At 34.6% G+C, this 23,127-nt stretch overlaps 2 protein-coding genes across 4 annotated transcripts in view; one reads left to right on the plus strand and one right to left on the minus strand.

The window, feature by feature from the left end:
* Nucleotides 1-2,420, plus strand: part of LOC114319827 (E3 ubiquitin-protein ligase AIRP2) — a 4,946-nt gene extending 2,526 nt beyond the window's left edge. For both annotated transcript variants that reach the window (XM_028266886.2, XM_082866297.1), the window contains 3 exons: nt 64-130; nt 863-1,097; nt 1,973-2,420. In XM_028266886.2, coding sequence (XP_028122687.1) covers nt 64-130; nt 863-1,097; nt 1,973-2,183 — 513 coding nt within the window. In that variant the 3' untranslated portion in view covers nt 2,184-2,420. The remainder of the gene's footprint in view (nt 1-63; nt 131-862; nt 1,098-1,972) is intronic.
* A 1,883-nt stretch (nt 2,421-4,303) lies between these two features.
* LOC114319828 (phosphopantothenoylcysteine decarboxylase HAL3a-like) lies at nt 4,304-17,084 on the minus strand. Of its 2 annotated transcripts, XM_028266888.2 has the most exons (4): nt 16,891-17,053; nt 15,554-15,692; nt 13,066-13,413; nt 4,304-4,810 (listed from the first exon to the last, which is right to left on the minus strand). In XM_028266888.2, exons 3-4 carry the CDS (start codon nt 13,408-13,410, stop codon nt 4,517-4,519), a joined length of 639 nt encoding a protein of 212 aa, XP_028122689.1. In that variant the 5' UTR covers nt 13,411-13,413; nt 15,554-15,692; nt 16,891-17,053; the 3' UTR covers nt 4,304-4,516. The 2 variants fall into 2 exon arrangements, with proteins under 2 accessions (XP_028122689.1, XP_082722424.1); XM_082866298.1 differs by lacking the exon at nt 15,554-15,692 and having other exon boundaries at nt 16,891-17,084.
* Nucleotides 17,085-23,127: the final 6,043 nt, after the last annotated feature.

Below are 23,127 nucleotides of genomic sequence, written 5' to 3' on the forward strand. Positions count from 1 at the left end.
CATTTGTTTTTTGAGTTGAAGATCGAAGGGATGGTTCAGTGGTTAATTTTCTTTATTCTTCAGATGTCGCCAGATGGGAAACCAATTATCACTTCACATGGAAGGAGAGCAACTATTAAAGAATTCTATGGTATTCAAATGATCTTTCTATAATTTTCTGGATAATGCCAAATGTTCTGGGGCAATAGAGCACTGTGTATTAGCTAATAAGAAGCACAGACACACAACAAGCTGATGCGGCAGTTATCAAAAAATGTATGCAAGACACGACACACGGAGGACATGCATAAAATATATAGTTTTATATATTTAGTAGATGTTATATATGTAAATATTTCATTCAAAGATATAATAAAATAATACAACACAACACTAATTTCTAAATTTTAAGGAGTGATTATATGTATGAATCTAAATTGTTTGTCCTTTTATCTTTGAATCCAAAGCTATTTTTTTCAAACTTGTAATGTGTTTTAGGTGTGTTTAACCGATAGACATGTGTGTCCCTCAAATGTCTGAAACGTGAGTCTTTTTCTTTTCTTTTTTGTTTTTTAAATAATAGGACACATCTAAATGTGTGTCCTATATGGAGACACCATGCCACCTACTTAGAAGAGTTTGTGCACTATGCAATCATGCAACAATTGAAGTTATTTTGTTTGTTTCAAAGAGCATGTTTGGTTTAGTTTATTAAATTTATGAATCATGCCATTTAGGATTTTAAAATCTGAAGACTGATTTGCACTTTCTAATGCTGTTGATGACTGGATAAAATGGTATATTGGTTTGGTTTCCAGAATTATTTTTCTTACTCTTTGAAGTTACGCTTGTTGTGCGTAAACTAATGTTAGTAATATTGCAGCTGTGATATTACCGTCTCTCCAGCGCCTCCATGGTAACACCTCAGAGCTAGAAATGAATCAAGTCCTAGATCATGATTTTGAAATGATCATTGAAAAGAGATTAGAGGAAAAGAGGAAGCATTCGGACATTGATTTGGAGAGAGAAGATGAATGTGGAATCTGCTTGGAGCCCTGCACTAAAATGGTTTTACCAAACTGCTGTCATGCAATGTGCATCAATTGCTACCATGACTGGTAAATATGAATATGAATACCTTTCTTGCTAATTTCATTGTTTGCAATATGGTTCACTGTTAATATGTGATATTGATGCTGCTGTGATTTTAGCAACTAAATATTTTTATTTTTCGCTAGGATTATTATCTAAAGTTTAGAATTTTTAGTTGGGTTAATTGTACAAATTGTTGCCTAGCATTGTTATGTTACACTTAGTCACTAGCAGCATCAGTACCGTTGAAATCAGTAATAGGAGGGGCATTTTCAGAATTTTACTACCCAAAAAATAAATAAATAACAACAAAACAAATTAAAAGATTGGGGATGAAATGCAAGAAAGTACATACTATGAAGACTAAAATGAAACAAAATGCATATATTAGGAACCAAGATGTTACAAAATATGCATATATTAGGAACCAAGATGTTACAAAACGCGTACTTTGAGACTCTGCGTCTTTGTTCATTTTGATTTTGTTGAGACCATGTAAAATTCCAAAAATGCCCATCCTTTCATTATTGATTTTAAACGGTGCTGACGTCATGGATTAAAGTTGTAACAAAACATACACATGGGAGACCATTAGTCTAATTAACCCTTTTTAGTTTTATTATTTTATGAAGTTTCTGATTTTGTTGATGAGCTACAAGAACTATAATTAGTTTCCTAGTATTTTGTTTTCTTTTTAGTACTCCTAAGTTGTTAGGACTGTTAAATACGGTTGTAAGCCTTATAGCTAAGGGGTGGTGTTTTGACGTCAGGGAAAGAGGAGAGAATTTCACTTATTTGTGTTTGTTCATGATTGTTATTGTTGCAACTGTTTTTTGGTTTCTACATGCTTATTGAAGAAAATTTTCTTATTTTAGCCAGTTCCTTCCCTCCTCTCTTACAGGAACATGAGGTCAGAGTCGTGCCCATTTTGCCGGGGTAGCCTGAAGAGAGTGGATTCAGGAGACCTGTGGGTTCTCACGTGCAATGGTGATGTGGTTGATGCTGAAACCGTGACAAAGGAAGACATGTTGCGCTTCTATCTTTATATAAACAGCTTGCCTAAAGAGATTCCCGACGCTCTCTTCTTAGTATATTATGAATACTTGATCTGATCTGATCTGATCAGCCATTGATGAAAAGAATGATGTACAGGAAGAGAAAATGCTGACCATCACATGTAGATAGAGTCTGGCAAAGTTCTTTTCGTAAATATATATATATATATATATATATGTATATGTTTAAATTTGTGTAGTTTGTTTCCCTTTGATCTTTGTGCAGAATAATGTAATTGTATAGTATTTGTGTTGAATCAATAATTAACAGAGAAAAATCTCATTATTTTTCTACTTTTCTGTGGGGATTTTCTTGTTCATGGCATGTTTTGTCATCTGTTGGAATTGCAAAAAAGTGTTGAGAATTATAGGAGACTTTATAGTGCTTTTGCCTAATTATGGGCGCTGTGTTGGCTATCCCTAACATTGGATCAAGCTGACTTGTTTTGTCATTCTGCTCTTGAAAATTGAAAAAACAAAGGCTAACAAAAAAATTTGTTTGATAAACTGTTTCTGCAATTTATTTTTATTTTTTGTGGAAAATTATCTAAAAACATCTTGCTTTTTAGAAAACACTTTTTAAGTTATTTTATGAAATTTTTGGGAAAAATGAAAGCGATGTGGAAATGATGTGTACTTTCAAATCTCATTTCAAAGAACATGAAAATTGAAAGAAATAAAAACATAAAAACATAAATTAAAATTATACTAAACAGTTTTCTTTCTATCTTTTTAATATTTATTCAAGGGAAGTTGCGTTACAGCACTAAAACTCAAATTTAGATGTCACATTCAATAAAGGAGCACATCATCCACTAAATCATTGCTTGGCTTGGTCAAATTGGAGATGGAGGGTACAAGATTATGCTCTTTTAAATTTAGCTATTTGTATTTTTTTAGATCGATCTCGACTAAACGATCTTAAAAAATTTTAAATTTTGATCTTGTCCATAAAAGAAAAAAATAAGAAAATTTTTATAAGGTTTTTCTGATAATATTTGACTTATTATCATCTATCATGAACTTTTTTCAAAATAAATTTAAAAAATTTAGAATTGCCATAAAAAGTAGAAGGGAAAAAAAATTTGAAAGTTTTAGCCAAACGAAGTTTGTTGATAAGTACACTTATTTGATAAAGTGCATTTTCTTTTGTTTTTTTGGTAACACCACCTCTCTATTTTTTTTTATATATCTTTTCATAAAAGATCAAAAAATGTACTAAATAAACAACCTCCCAACAACACGTTAATATTAATGCACTTTTATCAAAATATCACTTTAGCTCATTCACTTTTAATTTTAAAAGTCAATCCCTTGCCTTTTAAGCCAAATTGCAATCATACCTTCCATTCATTAACTGTTAATAAAGTTGACAAAATTTGTCATTAGACCATCTCCAACACTTCACCAAACCTGACATCAAATTTAAATTTTGGTGAAAAAGTTACTATTTGGTGTTCCAACAATTTCACCAAATCGATATCAAATTGAGAATTCACCAAACAATTCATCAAAGTGAGGACAAAATACTGATTTCAGCAAATCACTGTTTGTTACCGTTGGGGGAGACCAACCGGTCAACCAGCAGGTTGATCGGCCGGTTGACCAATCGGTCGACCACTAAAAGGTTCAAACAATTAAAAATAAATAAACAAATAATTTCCTTACCGGTCGACCAGTCGGTCAACTACTAAAAGGTTCAAACAATTCAAAAAAAACAAATAAATAAATTTTGCCCTTACCGGTCGACCGGCCGGTCGACCAACCGGTTGTCCTGACGCAGATTTGATGAAATTTCACCGTTGAAGCAGCTGATATCAAATTGGGAAAATGAGCCATTTTTTACTCAAATTTGATGAAAAATTTGAATAACCGTTGGAGATACTCTAAAACATATGTAACATTTTTGTTGTCTCATGAGCACCCTTATACTATTACTAAAATCTCACATTAGTTATCACACTTTGATTAAAATCTCACTTTAGTTTCTATACTTTCAATTTCTGTTAACAATAGATGGATAGAAGGGTGAAATTGAAACTTGGTTTAAAACATAAGGAGTTAAACTATTAAAAATGAAGAGATTAGAGTGAGATTTTAGGGAAAGTGGAAGGGTACAAGTGTAATTTACCCATGATTCTTTGAGTAGAGAGAAATTAGCTGATTACTAGAACAAGGAGGATAATAGACATATATCTTTCTTCCTTTTCCTGGGCAAGTATAGTTTTCTTCCTGCTTCAGTTGTGGCCATTCACAAATAAGCGTCTCCATATAAACAAACATTCCAAATATTTTAAAAAATTCCAAACCAAATGAGGAAAAAAAAAAATGGCATCAATTTAGCACAACCAACTCTTTCTTTCCTACAAACGAAATATTTATGACAGTAATTACTGAATATTATTGCTATTTGATTGAGACCGAGACTCTAAAAAGAGTCTTACAGTTGAAAAGATGAGAGAGGGTTCAGCCATCGCGCCATTTCCATAATCTCCGCAAGCTAGCCTCTTCGTTACTGGAGGAATGAGAGAAATCCCCAACTCATCTATTAACATAAGGTGTCGTTCTGTGAATGGATTGTTCCACATGAAGGTGTTCATGGCTGGAGCAACAAAGAGCGGTTTACTGTAGTCCCATGCTCGCACGATGCAAGTCAGCAAGTTGTCACACAATCCTCCAGCAATCTACAAGGGGACAAGAAGGAAAAATGAAACTTAGGATTACATAAAATCATAATTACACAATACACAACTTGGAAGAAGGAAACTTGTGACACACAACTGAAGTGATCAACAATATGAGCTCTCATCACATACATAGCATGCATTTTTCTACTCTCATCTAACCATTCTGCTAAATCTAGACTCAGATATCAATTACGGGGCTGTTTGGTGCAGCTTATATTGTGCCAGACTATTTGGTATAACTTATGCTCACTAGTTGTTATGCAAAAATAGCTTAAATAATCACAAAAAACTGATTATCTGAAAGTTGGGAGAATGGGGCTTTTGACTTCTGCTTTTTTCTTCTTAGCTTTCAGCTTACAAGAAAAGTCACCAAACAAGGCCTAAGTCACACACATGCGTGCGCACGCACACACATAAATTTTATGATACACTCTTTGAGAAAGAAATGAAGATTTTAATTATTACTTCAATGAATGAAACCCTTACACCATCTCTGTTCATATACATCAGTAAGACTTAATAGCTAACTATTATCTATTCTATATCTAACATGCTCTAACAGACTCAACTAATATAACAAGACACGGTCACACTAACTGAATGAAGCTTTGATTTGCTATAGCTCATCCTTAGAAGCTCTGCTACACCTCCTGATCAGGTGCACTTGATGATGACTTCATAATCCTATCAGGCCCCCTCAAGCGAAGAGGAGGGACAAACCATGAGCTTGGCCTATAGATAAGAAAAAAGATCTGTGGACACGGGTTTAGTAAGGATGTCTGCAATTTGATCTGCTGAAGACACATGCTTAACAAACACTTTCTTAGCAACAACTTGCTCACGAATGTAATGATAATCCACAGCAATATGTTTGGACCTAGCACGAAAAACTGGGTTAGAAGCAAGGGAGATGGCAGAAAGGTCGTCACACCATAGAGTAGGAGTAGAGGGAGGAAGATGTAATTCATGGAGAAGCATTTGAAGCCATGCCAATTCTACTGCAGCTTGAGCAAGAGCTCCGTACTCTGCTTCAGAGGATGAATGAGAGACTGCGCATTGCTTCTTTGCAGTCCAAGAGACAAGATTAGAACCAAGAAAAACACAATAACCAGAGGTAGATTTTCGATCTATGACACTCCCAGCCCAATCTGAATCTGAGTAAGCATGAAGATCCAAAGCACCAGAAGAGAATTGCAAACCAAAATGCAAAGTGCCTTGAAGATATCTCAAAATTCTCTTGACAACATTGAAATGAGCCACAGTAGGTGCATGCATAAATTGACAAGCATGATTCACAGCAAAGGAGAGATCAGGCCTAGTAATGGTGAGATATTGTAAAGCTCCAACTATACTTAGGTAAAGAGAGGGTTGAGAGAAAGGGACTAGAGTGTCACTAGGAGGAGAAGATTTAGTGGCCATTGGAGAAGCATAAGATTTGCAGTTGGTCATGCCAGCCTTGGCAAGAATCTCAGAAGCATACTTACGTTGAGATAAAAATAACCCATCAGTGGTGGTGTGCACAGAGATGCCAACGAAGTAAGAAATATTGCCCAATTCATTAATAGAAAAGGCTGAATGCATATGCTTGATTAATGAGGCAATTTGCTTAGAATCACAACCAGCAATAAGAATGTCATCCACATAGACCAATGACAACATGACAGACTGAGGAGTATGATGAACGAAGAGAGAGGAATCACATTTGCTATTGACAAAACTAAAAGAAGGAAAGAAGAAAAGGTGGAATACCAAGCTCTTGGAGCTTTTTTAAGTCCATACAAGGCCTTACCCACCTTGCACACATGAGAAGGAAAAACTGAGTCTTCAAATCCTGGAAGTTGAACCATATAAACTTCTTCTTCAAGCACACTATGCAAAAATGCATTAGAGATATCCAACTGCTTTATTTGCCAATTAAAATGGAGAGCAAGACTGAGAAATACTCGAATGGCAGGTTGCCTGGCCACAGGACTGAATGTTTCATGATAATCAAGTCCTTCCTCTTGCAAATAGGCCTTGGCAACAAGTCTGGTTTTATGTCTAGCAACTGTGCCATCAGAATTTTCTTTAGGCGAAAGACCCATTTGCATCCAATAGCTTGCTTATGCGAGGGAAGAGGAACCAACAAGTCTTCTGCCTTTGCAAAGCTTGAAATTCTTCATTCATAGCTTGCGTCCAAGCTGGAGTTTTGAGTGCCTCAGTAAAAGAATGAGGTTCTACAAGAGACAGATCAGTAGAAGAAGAAGTAGAAGCAAGAAGAGAGAAATGAGATGCCTTAGATCAAGTAACCACGGGGTGTTTGTTAATAGGAGGAGCAGGAAGAGAACAGGGGCTGAGATCAACAATGAGAGATCCAATAGGAATAGAATAAGTAGAGGTTGCAACTGGAGCAGAAGGCACTGCAGCTGAGGCTATGACTGGGGCTGCAGCTGGAGCTGCTATAGCTGGGGCTGGATCTGAGACAACTGGTGAGGCTGCAGCTGGAGCTATGTCTGATGCTGCAGCAGTACACAAGAAAGGGACTGCGCGAGAAGCTGCAGCAGTAGCATTGGGAACTGCACATGAGCCTGCAAGTGGAAGTAATGATGGGACAACAGAGGCAACCACAGAACCAGAACCAGAACCAGAACCGGAACCAGAAGCAGGCACAGAATCAGAAAAAGAGGCAGTCATTGGAAAAGAAGACAGAGGAACTGTATTGATAGTAGCAGACTGAGCTGGAACATGAGTATGCTTAGAAGAAACGTGAGAAGACTGACTAGACCAAAAGAAAGAGTAAAGCAGAGAAAAAGTAGGAACAGGACTAGAAGAAAGAGAAGACTGAACATGAGCAACTAAAGGGAACAAAGTTTCATCAAAGACAACATGTTTTGACAAATAGATTTTACCTGTAATAGGATCAAGGGCATCTATAGCCTGTAATGGAAGGATCATAGTGTTAGAATTTACCTTCACCTACACCACTACCACCTCACCTATATCTCCACTTCACCTACTACACCTATATCTCCTATATCTCCACTTCACCTACTACACCTATATCTCCACTTCACCTACTACACCTATATCTCCTATATAAGGAGCCTCTCACATTTGTACAAAATACAAAATTAATCAATCAATAATACATGATTTTTTAACTTGGTATCAGAGCAGGTTTAAAACCTACTATTTTTCGCTTCACCGGCGGGCGGCAACCTCACCTTAGCCGTCCGCCGGACCTCCATCTATTCCGTTTATTTTCTATACATACCTTCACTAAGTTGTAATGGCTCTCGTAAATACACAATCAAGATTGGTCTTTGTTTTTGCTTTTGCTTTCGTTTTCAGAGACTAATTTGTTGTAATCTTCGAGCTCTGCGTAATACACATCCCACACGCATCGGACGCATCCGCTGCCGCAACAGTCCCCCGGCAACGGCTTCTCCGGCTGCGGCGGCAATTTGTCCGGCCGCTCCTCCGCCTCCTCTTTGTTCTTGTTGATGTTCAAAGCCGATAAATCGTCGCCTAATCGGCTGTTCTTGTCTGATTCATCAGCCATCGATCTCGCCGTTGTCCACGGCCACGACACCACACCAAACCGTGTTCTCTCTCTCTCTCTAGAGTCTCACAGAGATGGAGTTCGTGAGCCCCGAAGGGTTTCGTTTAGATGGTCGTCGTCCCATGGAGATGAGACAGATTCGAGCTGAAATCGGTGCCGTTGCCAATGCTGATGGTTCTGCTGTGTTTGAGATGGGTAACACCAAGGTCATTGCTGCTGTGTATGGTCCTAGAGAGGTCCAAAATAGGAGCCAACAAATTAATGATCAGGCATTGGTGCGCTGTGAGCCAACAAATTAATGATCAGGCACTCTCTCGAACCGCTGAGACTTCATCGCCAAGAAGGTCACACTTCTCACTCTCTTTCCATCTCTCTCTTCTCTTTGTCAACTTTCCCACCTTTTCCTTCCCCTTTATGCAAACCCAGCTGTAGCACCATTATAATATATTATCCTATGCCATACCACCCCATTGTGAATTGTTTGAGTATTCCACTACTCAGAGGCTTTCTCTCTCTCACGTGGTGATTGCTCAGTGCTTTTTTGTTTTGGTCGGCTCTGTGCTTTTTTTTTTTTGGACTGATAATTGATTAGTTCAAAAAAAAAAAAAAAAAAAAAAACGAAGACACTTGCACTGTACCAACCTCTTTTAATATTTTAACCTCCTATTTTAATATTTTAACCTCCACTATCCTAGCCCATCTGACCTCACAAGGAATGGCTCTGGTCAGGAGGATAATATTGTTGTCACACCATCCTTGCTCACTAATGTGCACATTCTCTTTCTCATTTTTATTATTATCACATGGGAGTGTTCCCCTCTTTCTACCAAAAATACTAAAATAACATCACATCAAAATAAAAAAAAAAAAATTAAATAAAAAAATAAAAAATAAATAAAAAAACTTTACAAATTTGCACACCAAACTTCTTTTATTCATATCGGGGCTCACCCCATTCACCATTTTACATAAAAAAAAAAAAAAAAAAAAAAAAAAAAAAAAAAAACCCACAAACACAACAACCACACCCACAGTGGGATTTTTCTTCTCTACTCTGCCGCCGGTCTTTTCTTCTTACCTCCGTCCTGGGCGGCCCTTGCCGGTGTTGCCTCCGTGTTTCCCACTCCACTGGGCATGATCACTCCCCCATACTCCTCCACTGCAGCATATGGAGGACCTCCAAATCGGAACATCACGGTGGCCTTCCGCTTCAGCTCCTTGTTTTCTGCCCTTAGCACGCTTATCTCTGCTCGCGCATCCTTATACATGCGTTGGAGCAGAGCCAGCTGGGAGTTTAACTGCTGCACCTCATTTGTCCTACTCTGCAGCCGGTTCGACAAGTTTGTGACCGCCGTCATGCTCTCCACACATGCCTTCAAAGTATACTGATTCGCCTCCACATCCGTTTGCACTGCCATTCTTTGCTCCACCGACCGCATCGGAAAGTTCAACGGGGCAAACTCCGGGGCGCTTGGTTGAGGTTCCAGTGCCACCGCACCAGTTCTCTCTCTTGTTGACTCGTTGAGGTCGGGAAAGAGGGTGAGCAGTCCACGGGAAGACGAGGACGAGGCCATTTTCTGGGCAACTGAGTGTTACAGACTCTCTCTCTCAGCACAACGAAGCGTTTTTCAGACTCTCTCTCTCAGCACAACGAAGTTTTTTTTCAGAGGTTTTTCGCAGCTTTTCTCTGCCTCAGCCTCAGCCTCCGTCTTATAGCCGAGGCAGCCACGCGCATCGCGCGCCTCTTGCCACCAGCCGACAAACGGGCACGCAAGCCAAGGCGCCCACGTGCCTCGCCATCATGTCCGGTACACCTTTTGATGGAACGCCTTTTTTATGGATTGGGCACGCCTTTTGAAAAATTGGGCACACCTTTTGAGGGTGCGACTTTTACAAGGGTCCGACAAGACTCAGTAAATTGTCCCGACATTGATTCCGGTTAGCTCCTTTATGGGTCCGACAAGACTCTGTAAACTGTCCCGACATTGATTCCGGTTAGTTTCTACAAGGGTCCAGCAAGACTCCGTAAACTGTCAGAACAACTGTCACAACATTGTCTGCTACAACGGTCCGACATGACCCCATAAACTGTCTTCTACAACGGTCCGACATGACCCCATAAACTGTCTTCTACATCGGTTTGACACCCCCATACAGTGTCCTCTACAACGTTATGACACCACCATACAGTGTCCTCTACAACGTTATGACACCACCATCCAGTGTCTTCACCAATGGTCTGACACGACCATACAGTGTCTCCTATCTTCTTTTATTTTTTATGTATTTTCTTGTTTTGTTCCTCTCTTCAAACTCAAGTTGGTTAGTTTCTATCCTCCTTGAGTTTGCGGGGGGCTGTTAGAATTTACCTTCACCTACACCACTACCACCTCACCTATATCTCCACTTCACCTACTACACCTATATCTCCTATATCTCCACTTCACCTACTACACCTATATCTCCACTTCACCTACTACACCTATATCTCCTATATAAGGAGCCTCTCACATTTGTACAAAATACAAAATTAATCAATCAATAATACATGATTTTTTAACTCATAGCCAATGAAAATGCAAGGCAATAAACTGGGATGCAGTTTGTGAGAGTTGAGAAAACCAAAATCTGGGGCTTGATGAAACAAGACTTCAAAAGGAGTTTTATTAAGCAATTTCAAACTAGGCATTCGAAGCATCAAACCAATAGGACAATGGAAGAGCTGAGATGTCTGTGCTTTCTCTCTGCAACTCCATTATGAGGAAGGGTACGAGGACAAGAGAGCTGATGCATAATACCATGGGTTTTAAGAAACAACTCAAACTGAGTGCTAGTGAACTCATCACCACCATCAGTTCTGAAAATTTTAAGACTAGTCTCAAATTGGTTCTCAACAAATGCTTTAAATTCTTGAAATTTAGGTCTCGTTTGGCAACCTTTAGTTTTAGTCAAAAAGTCACTATAAGTTGTTACATCACTCTCTCTACTTTTTTGCACATCTTTTCGTATAAAGCCAAAAAGTTACTAAAATAGCCTGCTCCTAAACGAGGAAAACTTCACTTTTGTAACACAGAGGATAAATCCAAGTGAATTTACTAAATTCATCTATAAAGAGAACATAGTATTTAACACTAGAAGTTGAAGAAGAGAAAGGTCCCCCAACATCACTACGGATGAGGGACAATGGTTTATTTACAGTAGAATTAGACAAATTGAAAGGCAATTTATGACTCTTGGCCAAAGCACAATGAGTACACAAATGAGTTTTACTACAAGAAGAAGAAGAAGATGAAACAGGCAAATTCAATTTTTTCATCAGAACGAGCATCTTCTGAGATGAAGGATGACCAAGCTTGTTATGCCATGTAGTAGAAACAAAACTAGTAGCAAGAAAAGCATTGGAAGCAGATGGTAAATGTGTTGAAGATTGTGGCAAGCAAGAAGGCAACTGATAGAGACCATGACTATGAACACCTTTATAGAGAGGTGTCTTGGTGGTCTTGTCCTGAGAAAGACATGAAGATTTCAATTATTACTTCAATGAATGAAACCCTTACACCATCTCTATTTATATACATCGGTAAGACTTAATAACTAACTATATCCATTCTATATCTAACATGCTCTAACAGACTCAACTAATATAACAAGACACGGTTACACTAACTGAATGAAGCTTTGATTTGCTATAGCTCATCCTTACAAGCTCTGCTACATACACCTCTTGATTAGGTGCACTTGATGATGACTTCATAATCCTATCATCCTAACCATCCTTCGAATGTAGATTTACTTTTGCTCAAAAACGCAGGGAACCCATATGAAATGTCAACATGAATGGTTGCAGTATGAGGTATCAGCACTGGAGTGACTGCAAATACGCAACATAATTGTATTTACAAACATGTAGGTTGATGAAATTGATAAATTAAGCAAGCAACTTAGGCCAAGTTTGGCAAGTTGCCATAAATTCAAAAAGCCAAAAAGTTATGTAAAAGTTAAAAAATTATCACTATTTACCAAAAGTCAAAAATTACGGCTGCACAACTTCCAATCCTAATTTTCCCCTACACACTAATTTATACAATTTTTTAATACACATTTTTTTCATAAAAAGTCAAAAAGTTAACCCAAACATCCATATTTTTTTCCTCAATTTTTTAGTCCAAAAAGACAAAAAATGCACTTATTTAGGACACCCCAAACAACCCCTTAATCCCAGAACATTGTAATTTTGCAAATAGCAGGCCGTATTTGGGTTGTTGATTGCTGATAGATCATACATTGGCCAAAAATGTCTTAAAACAACCAGTTTAACTATATCACACAGAATTTTCTTTCATAAATAGTGACCAATGACAGATACACATTACAACTAGACATTTGTGCGGTACAAGCCAACGTCTGAAAAACTGGTAGAATTGACTTGGCAAGTTTTCTCAGTTGACGAGGAAGTCTAGGGTTAAGAGTATTGCATATTAACTTCTAATCTATTTTTACTTTTCTTCACCATCTCTGAAAGGGCCAAATGGGATCGGGGATATGAAATTTGTAACAAAGAATTGAACAAGTAACTTCTGACAAAACAACGAGCCAAACCACAAAAATGTATGAGAAGATAAAAGTCAATATGAAAAACACAAAGAAATGATTCATTATCTCTCCATAGCATTCTGCAATATTTTATGAGCTTGCAAATTTGTACTATTACCTTGCCAAGTGTGTTTGCGGACAATGGGGCAATAACCATGATATCAGCCCACCTGCGGAGTTCAATGTGAAGCACGCTATCACCTATCTTTGTCCAAGTAGACCATTCATCCTCATCGGTGTATAGAATTACGTCCTTAGGAAGTGATGCTCTGTCAATGAAATGCAAAGAAGCCCTCGTGGCAACTGCCCTTACTTCCGCCCATTCAGAAAAACAATGGCAAAGATTCGCAAACTTTATAGCAGCAACACTTCCACTGGCAGCAAGTAGAATATGCGGTTTTCTGGGAGCAGTGTTAGCTTGTACTAGCTCCCTCTCTGCACTTACAGGCTCAGAGTATGCCATGACCTGTTAAAAGACAACACTAATCTCATTTACAAAAAATAAAAAAATAAAAAATAAAAAATACAAATATCAATATCAATATCAATATCCTACGCAAGGTTCATGTTAGCAACTTTATGATATACACTGACAAGAGTTCAAGCCACAATTAGTGATCTCTTGAACAACAACTAGAATTCACAACATTTCAGCCAAAAATATTTGAAATAAACATTACAAAGTCAAAAACTAGTGACAGCTGCAAAATCTTTATTCCAGCAAAAAAATCAACGACACCATAAATCCATCAATTCCTTTTCCTTGAAGCTTACTTTTGTGAACATGTTGTATCTATACTATCCACACCAGGGTTGGCAACAAAATTGACTCTTGAGTTTCTTGAAAACTTGCAACAAAAACTAATCTTAATTAACTGTCACCACCCAACAAGTAGGAAAGTGGACAAGAATGCAGAGCGCTTTTGAAATGTAACATTAGCTTTCCATGTAAAACACCGTAAGGTTCAAATAGACAAATTTGCTCCAGTCCAGATTTAATCAATCTCAGAAATTCAATACAAACTTAGGCCTCGTTTGGGAATAGGCTATTTTAGTAACTTTTTTATTTTTTGGCTAAAATATGAGGTAAAAACAATTAGTATGTTTGGAATGACTTTTTAGTTTTTTACAAAAATATATGCAAAAAGTAGAGAAAAAAGAAATCTTTGACTTTTTTGTATAGGTTATAGCCTATAGGCTTTTTGGGTTTTTTGGGTTTTTTGGTAACTTTTTGGCTTTTAGATTAAAAGTGTTGCATGCCAAACAAGGCCTTAGATTTCTTTTATAAGCGCTGATGAATATGAATACAGTGGAAGTCATATATAACAACCTTTCGCTGAATTTTAAGCCTCATTTGGGAACAGACTATTTTAATAACTTTTTGACTTTTTACGAAAAGATGTACAGAAAAGTAGAAAGAGTGATGTGACAACTTATAGTAACTTTTTAACTTTTTGACTAAAATATATAGTTGATAAATGAGGCCTTAGACAAAATTAAACTATCCCCAAAAAATAAAGCCCGTTGTTTTTTATTGAAATATATATATATGTAATTCAAACTACTCTTCTTTTTGTTTCCAAGCAACCCAAATCATACATATACATCTATACTATCTATACTATTATACAAAACACACAATTCACTTGGTATTATTAACATTTTGTCACACAATTTTGACTCCCAAAAAACTCACAATAATACTACATTTTCCCCAAATATTTATCTTGCCTAACAGTTACTATAAAAATCAAAAGGAAAAATCAACTAAGCAAAAACTGATGTTCAGTTGCCCACTGCACCATTTCCACTCACCCACGATCTCTTCAAATGCACACATTAGTGTGCTTAGCTTACCCGTCTAGTATATAATATAACACAAAACCAATACACATATTTGTTCTAAATTCTAATATATAATGTGAGCACTCAAGTTGGTGTAAACTCTATCACGCTGTTTTTGTTAACAATTTTGCCCCACAAATAACAAATTTGGTTTGACAAATTTTGTGGGCAAACATGGAAACTAAAATTTCTCTACACAATTCAAAAACTATTTCAGTTTTAAATTCAAAAACTGTTTCAGTTTTTATATTTTGAATTCAAATCAGATTCTTCACAACCTTATTCACTGAAATGATACAATCTTATTCACACTCATCGCGTGTGCCACAACTTCTAGTATATGTATATTTATATAAATTTTCAATGGAGTAGAATAGAAACCAATTGGAAATGTAGACATGAAAATTAGAGACAAATCAAACAACCAAATCAAAAGGAGAAACAAGCTGGTTCGGTTTGCATAGAGTGATGGAGTTGCAGAGACGGGGAAAAAGGGGTATATACACAAACCCAGATAAGATAATGTTCAATGAAGTAGAATAGAAGCCAATTACAAATGTAGAAATGAACATTAAACACAACTCAAACAGCCAAATCAGAAGGGGAAACAAGGGGGTTCGTAGATGGGGGTTTCAAAATAGGGATTCTCACAGATTGGGAAAGTGGAGAGGACAGAGTTGAGAGTGAGAAAAGGCAGACAAATGGATTCAACAGGCATAGAAATGGGGAAAAAATAGAGAGAGAGAGAGAGAGAGCCATACCTTAAAGAGTTGTTGATGGAGAGAAAAATAGCAGAGAAAGTGAAGCTGAAGGATGATTTGGCAGGGAAGACTTTAACGTACTGTTTGGAGAGCCTCCAATGGCTTTCAATTGTAGCCAACAGGAAGCAAAATAACCAGCCTGTTGGAGGCCCAAAATGGAGTGAGGTTTTTCAACGTCATTTCAGTTCAGTATAACTCCCATTTTCAATTATTTGATTATGATTTTATTATGAAATTACTTTGTAAGACCCAAAAAAAATAAAATTAAAAAAAATAAATAAAATTAAAATTAAAAACAAAAAACTCTCTACCCTTTTCCCACTGGCCCAGGGCCACCCCCGAGTTTCATGGTGCCCTAGGCGAACTCTTCTACCTATTTTCACAAAAAATTAAAAATGTATTTGCTGATATCCACACACAGTTTACTTGCACATATATAATAACTAAAATATACTTACATAGATTAAGAAATCCTTCACTAAATCTTCATTCCCATTCATACATTCATTAGATAATTCAATCACCGAATCTTCATTACCATTCTTATTCAAACATTGAGTAGGTTCTTAATCACCAACTCTTTATTATCATTCTCGTTTATACATTGATTAGGTTCTTCAATCACCAAATCTTCTACCTTTGTGCTTCTTTTTTTATGCATAACTATTCTGAACCATGACTATATAATCAAAAAATCACAGCCACTCGCATCTCCAAGTAATGTTTGGTTTTGAGTTATCAAAATAGTTTTTCTTTGAGTTTTCAATTCGTATTTTTTTTTAGTGATTTTTTTTTAAACATTTGAATCATTTTTTTTATTTTTTTTTTTATTTCTACTTAATCTAGATACACTTAATTTTTTATTTTATTTTTTTGAACAAATCTAGCCAAAAAAAAAAAAAAACAATAAATACCCAGCAAAAATACAAAAATGTACTGATTTTTTATTTAGTGAATTTATAAATAAATAAATAACACAAATTTTGTACTGTGTATGATTAAGTGAATCTAAAATAAAAAATAATAATTAAAAAATAAAAACATACACTAAAAAAATTTAAAAACGTAAATATTGAAAACTCAAAATTAATTTTGAAAAGATCCAAACCAAACAGAATGTATTCTGTTTCTAAAAATTAGAGCACAAAAATTATAGATTTCCATTAAAGCACGAAAATTAGAGACTTAACGCACAGAATTAGGGCACATAGGTTATAGCAAAGAAATTAGGGAACAAAAATTAGGGCAAAGAAGTTACGAAACAGAAACTAGGGCGCAACTACATTCTTCCATTAAAAACTGGTAAAGAAGGAGAGAGACAGAAAGCAATGGCTCACCGCCGCCGGCGCCGGACGTGGCTTACTGTGATGATCGCTGGTTGCCCACGCTGCTGCTGCACGCGCGCGCACACACACACACACGCGAAAGACCCTTCTCTTCTGTTCTCAGAGTGTCTGAGCTCTTCGTTTGAATACTGACAATGTGAAGTCACTACACCAAAATAGGAAATGCATTTGTTTTCATAGACTTCTTTAGGCCAAGTTTGGGAGGAATAAAAAAAAGTGTATTTTTTGTCTTTTTTAAATTAAAGAATTGAGGTTAAAAATATGAATGTTTGGGTTATTTTTTGACTTTTTATTGAAAAATGTGTAATAAAAAATTATAAAAATTAATTTGTAGGGAAAAATTTGAATTGGGAGTTGTGCAGTCGTAATTATTGACTTTTGATGAATAGTGTTAACTTTTTAACTTTTTGAGTAACTTTTTGACTTTTTGACTTTTTTGGAAGTATCCAAACTTGGCCTTACACTCTGTTTGGATTGAGAGGTGAAAAATAAAAATAAAAAATAATTAGAGGTGATAAAATAAAATAAAAATGTTTGGTTATAAAAAATTGAGTCTGTTTTTTTAGACAATTGAATTTTTTATTTTTAGTGATTTTTTTTTAATATTTCATGCAATTTTTTTTTTATTTTTTAGATATACAATATATTAAAAAAATATAATATTTGTGAAAAAAAATCAAAAAATTATTAAATATAAAAAATATGAACATTTAAAGATTTTTGTTATATTTAATAATTTTTTTAAATTTTTTTTTGCAAATATTATAATTTTTAAGCATATTAAGATTAAGTGAATCTAAAAATTTTACAAATTTTCGGTAATTTTTTTAAAAATTATTAAAAATATAAAATAATATGAATTGAACACTTAGAAAACTATTTTTAAAAATTGAAAATCAAACAAAGTAGTTTCTCATCTTTCTCATCATTTCTCTTTATTTTTCACAATTATTCACCTCATTAATCATTCAACTAGTGATGAAAAATTTCATTCTCTTTATTTATTTTCTCTTCCCACAAAACTTCTCAATCCAAACGGATCAGAGTGTTTAGGCTCTTAGTTGGAATACATAAGTATTACATAATTGACTACTAAGTGCAAGTCTGCGTATGATTATTTTATTTTTAAAAAAAAAAAAAATATGAATTGTACGATTGATTTGAAAATCTAGAAATTAAAATGAATTGGAACAATTAAAAGTTGAGAAATTTAAAAAAAAATTAAAACCTTAATCTAGGGGTAACTGCCCATGTAACTAACTCATATCAAGGTATTTTGAAAAAATCTAATAAATAAATCGTCAACACCAACTCTAACCAATCTAAGGAATAAGACGTGAACACTTTTGGCATGTTTGATTGGAAGGATTAAAGCATAGGATTGGGATTATTAATCCGTGGGCCCAATCATCCTATGTTTGTTTTGACATTTTAGTTTAGGATTATTAATCCAATGGATAATTAATCCAACAAATTTGTAGGATTATTAGTAATGGGGTAGGGGTGGAATAACTAATACCACACTAATTTAATAGGATTATTAATACCTCACTATTAGTGTTGTGAATCAAACATGGCCTTTAACTATAGCCTTCACATAGTATTACATTAAATGAAGCAGAATGTGAAATTACAACACCAAAATATGGAATGCTTTGGTTTTTTTTTTTTTTTTGTTGAACAAAGGGCCACAGCCAAAGCAAAAGAAAGAAAAAAGAGAAACAAGACAAAAGCCGAACGACCTTGGAGGGGCCAATTTCCCTCTTTGTGCCATTTTGAACATTTTAATCCCATTTTAGGGTGTATTTTTATCTTTATTTCCAAAGTAGGGTAAAACGGTTTTTGTAATGCCGTTTTTTAGGAACCGGCTTTCACAAAACCGTATTCATCGATTAAAATAATAATAAAATTTGAAAATGAAAACCGGCTTTTCTAAAGCCGTTTTTTATTAAGATTTTAATTATTCTGAATTAATTAAAAACGGTTTTCGTAAAACCGTTTTCCCATTAATTTTTTTTTATTTATATTTTCAACATAAATACTTTTTGTTTAAAATTTTTTTTTTCATGAAAACCGGTTTTAGAAAAGCCGTTTTTTAAAATTAATTTTTTTTTAGAAAAGCCGTTTTTCGTAAAACCGTTTTCCCATTAATTTTTTTTTTTATTTATATTTTCAACATAAATACTTTTTGTTTAAAATTTTTTTTTCATGAAAACCGGTTTTAGAAAAGCCGTTTTTTAAAATTAATTTTTTTTTTATTTATATTTTCAACATAAATATTTTTTGTTCAAAATTTTTTTTTTCATGAAAACCGATTTTAGAAAAGCCGTTTTTTAAAATTAATTTTTTTTTATTTATATTTTCAACATAAATATTTTTTGTTCAAAATTTTTTTTTTCATGAAAACCGGTTTTAGAAAAGCCGTTTTTTAAAATTAATTTTTTTTTTATTTATATTTTCAACATAAATATTTTTTGTTCAAAATTTTTTTTTTATGAAAACCAGTTTTAGAAAAGCCGTTTTTTAAAATTAATTTTTTTTTATTTATATTTTCAACATAAATATTTTTTGTTCAAAATTTTTTTTTCATGAAAACCGGTTTTAGAAAAGCCGTTTTTTAACATTAATTTTTTTTTATTTATATTTTCAACATAAATATTTTTTGTTCAAATTTTTTTTTTTCATGAAAACCGGTTTTAGAAAAGCCGTTTTTTAACATTAATTTTTTTTTATTTATATTTTCAACATAAATATTTTTTGTTCAAATTTTTTTTTTCATGAAAACCGGTTTTAGAAAAGCCGTTTTTTAACATTAATTTTTTTTTAAAATTTATATTTTCAACATAAATATTTTTTGTTCAAAATTTTTTTTTAATAAAAACCAGTTTTAGAAAAGCCGTTTTTACATTAATTTTTTTTAAATAAATATGTTATGACCAAAAATATTTTTTAATAAAAAACGTTTTTAGAAAAATCGTTTTTCACATTAATTTTTAATTTTTTAAAATTTATATTTTCAACTTAAAAATGAAAACTACCAAATTTTTTTTTAATAAAAAGTGGTTTTAAAATATAAAGTTTTTACATTAATTTTTTTAAATTTAAATTTTCAACATAAATATTTTTTGACGACAAATATTTTTAATAAAAAATGGTTTTAGAATTTTTTTTTTTTAATTATGTTTTCTCATGTGGGAAGGTTGGACTTGGGAATGAAAAGATGAGTAAGAGAGCAGCAATTTCAATGCATTCAAAGATGGGTTTCTTTAGAAAATTACAGCACAAATAAAAATAAAAATTAAAACGTAATGCTTGCTTTGAGTTTTCTAAAACATTTTTTAGAAAATTCTATTTTCTTATTTTTCAAATTTTTTTGTTTTTGTTGAATTTTTTAATATTTTAAGTTTTTAAACATACCTAGCATAAATACACTAAATGCCAAAAATACAAACAAACAGAAAAAACGAATTTTTGTAGTTCAAATTTTTTGAAAAAAAAATTCCAAAATCACTTTTAAAAAATTTTCAAAATTTCAAAGTGTTTACAAAACCCACCCTAGAGTGGGAATAAATATTTTATGTTTTAAATATTTATTTATTTTTTTAATGTGCACTATATTTGGGGGCTTTTCCCATATTAAGCCAAATTATTATCTTAATTCCCAAACTAGGCCTAGTTTGGACGGAATTTCCAAATTAGGCTAAAGCGCTATTACAAAACACGCTTTCACTATTTGGGGCTGAAAATTTGATGAACATTGAAAGCTTAATACAAATAAAAGTGTATTTCTCCACAAATAAATTTTGTCAACATTTTTGTAATAAAACTTAATACATAATATAAGAAGTCACTAATTTACTAAATACTCATACATGCGTGAAAACAACATAACTGAAGTTGCAAATCTAACAGTTTTCAGTTACATAGGTAGTACAGACATAAGTCTCCCACAAAAATACATTCTGGACACCATGAACTGAACACACAATACATACATCCTAGACACGATGAACTGAACACACAATACATAAACATAATAGTTAGACAGACAAATATTAGGTAGACAATCTGACAAACTCATTAGGGAAACACTTAGTCTAACACAGACATTACATATTAATGCAAGTTGTTATATTGCCGAAGTGTAGACAATAACACCTAATTCGCGCTTAAATCGGCAGGTGGCTCAGAGTCTGAACAATCCGAAAGCTCAGCGTCAGAGACAAGTGCAGGATCCTCCATGATACTCTTGATAGCCGCAACATTTGGTTCTGTTCTGTTCTTCTGGGCATCCTTCTTAAGTATGAGTAACTGCATATCGCGGGCCAATCTACGACCCATTTGAGAAATCTCACGTTGTAGTGTTTGACATAGTCGATCAACATTATCAGGATCTTCCTTTTGGATCTCAACAGAACGTGCTTTTGGCACCTTCAGTCGTCTTTCCCGACATAATCTTTCGTTTTGCACTCGCTCTATAAATAGTGCGGGCCACTTAAGAAGTCTAGCCTTTGCATAACCATATCCTGTTTGATTTTCTGATGGATCCTCCACCAAACCACATGGATCTCGATAGTACTTGGGTATGACAAAATGTCGCTTCCCAAACCTATCATGATAAGCACAAGAGGCATCTAACAAAGGAAATGGTGGTTCATCTTCAGCATCGCCACTTCCCCTTCCCCCTCCTCGTCGTGAACTTTCACCCCTTTGCAAGTTCCTACCACCTCTGCGACTCTCACTCCCTCCCATGAACCATGTAGCCATGCTAATTTTTTAAAACAAATGAATGATAATTTTGTAGGGCGAAATAAGTTGTAAGGTTGTGTCTTCACCTTTAGTTGTTTATATAGTTGGTTATGAACAGCTTTAGCAAGATGCCTCTGCATGGCAGTCCCACATATACGAACAAGGTATGAGTTGTCACTATAATGGAAAAACAGACTAAATCAAATATTGTGTGCCAAGTCATGTGACTTGACAATGCATCTGCATATATTGACAAAGTAAGGGTATGCTCACTGTAAGGTAAATCGGTGAATTCACTGTTGCCATGTGACTTTCTGATTTGAGAATCCCACATATATCAATAAGAGATGAGTTGTCACTGTAATAAAAAAATTGAACAAAAAATCGAGAAAACCAAAACCTGTGCACCATGTCACGTGACTTGACAATCCATCTGCATATACGGACAAAATAAGGGCACGCTCACTGTAAGGTAAATCAGTGAATTCACTGTTGCCATGTGACTCTCTGAATTCAGAATCTCACATATATCAATAAGAGATGAGTTGTCACTGTAATCAAAAAATTGAGCAAAACAAAGCCTGTGCATCAACTCACATGACTTGACAATCCATCTGCATATTCGAACAAAATAAATGCGTGCTCACTGTAAGGTAAATCAGTGAATTCACTGTTGCTATGTGACTTTTTGAATTGAGAATCCCACATGTATCAATAAAAGATGAGTTGCCACTGTAATAAAAAAAAATCGAGGAAAAAATCGAGAAAACCAAATCCTGTGCACCAAGTCACATGACTTGACAATCCATCTGCATATACGGACAAAATAAAGGCATGGTCACTGTATGGTAAATCAGTGAATTCACTGTTGCCATGTGACTTTCTGAATTGAGAATCCTACATATATCAATAAAAGATGAGTTGCCATTGTAATAAAAAAAATCGAGGAAAAAATCCAGAAAACCAAAGCCTGTGCACCAAGTCACATGACTTGACAATCCATCTGCATATACGGACAAAATAAGGGCATGCTCACTGTAAGGTAAATTAGTGAATTCACTATTGCCATGTGACTTTCTGAATTGAGAATCTCACATATATCAATAAAAGATGAGTTGTCACTGTAATCAAAAAATCGAGTAAAAAATCGAGAAAACCAAAGCCTGTGCACCAAGTCACATGACTTGACAATCCATCTGCATATACGGACAAAATAAGGGTATGCTCACTGTAAGGTAAATCAGTGAATTCACTGTTGCCATGTGACTTTCTGAATTGAGAATCCCATATATATCAATAAAAGATGAGTTGCCACTGTAATAAAAAAAAATCGAGGCAAAAATCGAGAAAACCAAAGCCTGTGCACCAAGTCACATGACTTGACAATCCATCTGCATATACGGACAAAATAAGGGCATGCTCACTATAAGGTAAATCAGTGAATTCACTGTTGCCATGTGACTTTTTGAATTGAGAATC

Source organism: Camellia sinensis, chromosome 4 (assembly GCF_055761805.1).
Source record: "Camellia sinensis isolate YWXY chromosome 4, ASM5576180v1, whole genome shotgun sequence".
In the NCBI taxonomy this organism is placed as follows: domain Eukaryota; kingdom Viridiplantae; phylum Streptophyta; class Magnoliopsida; order Ericales; family Theaceae; genus Camellia; species Camellia sinensis.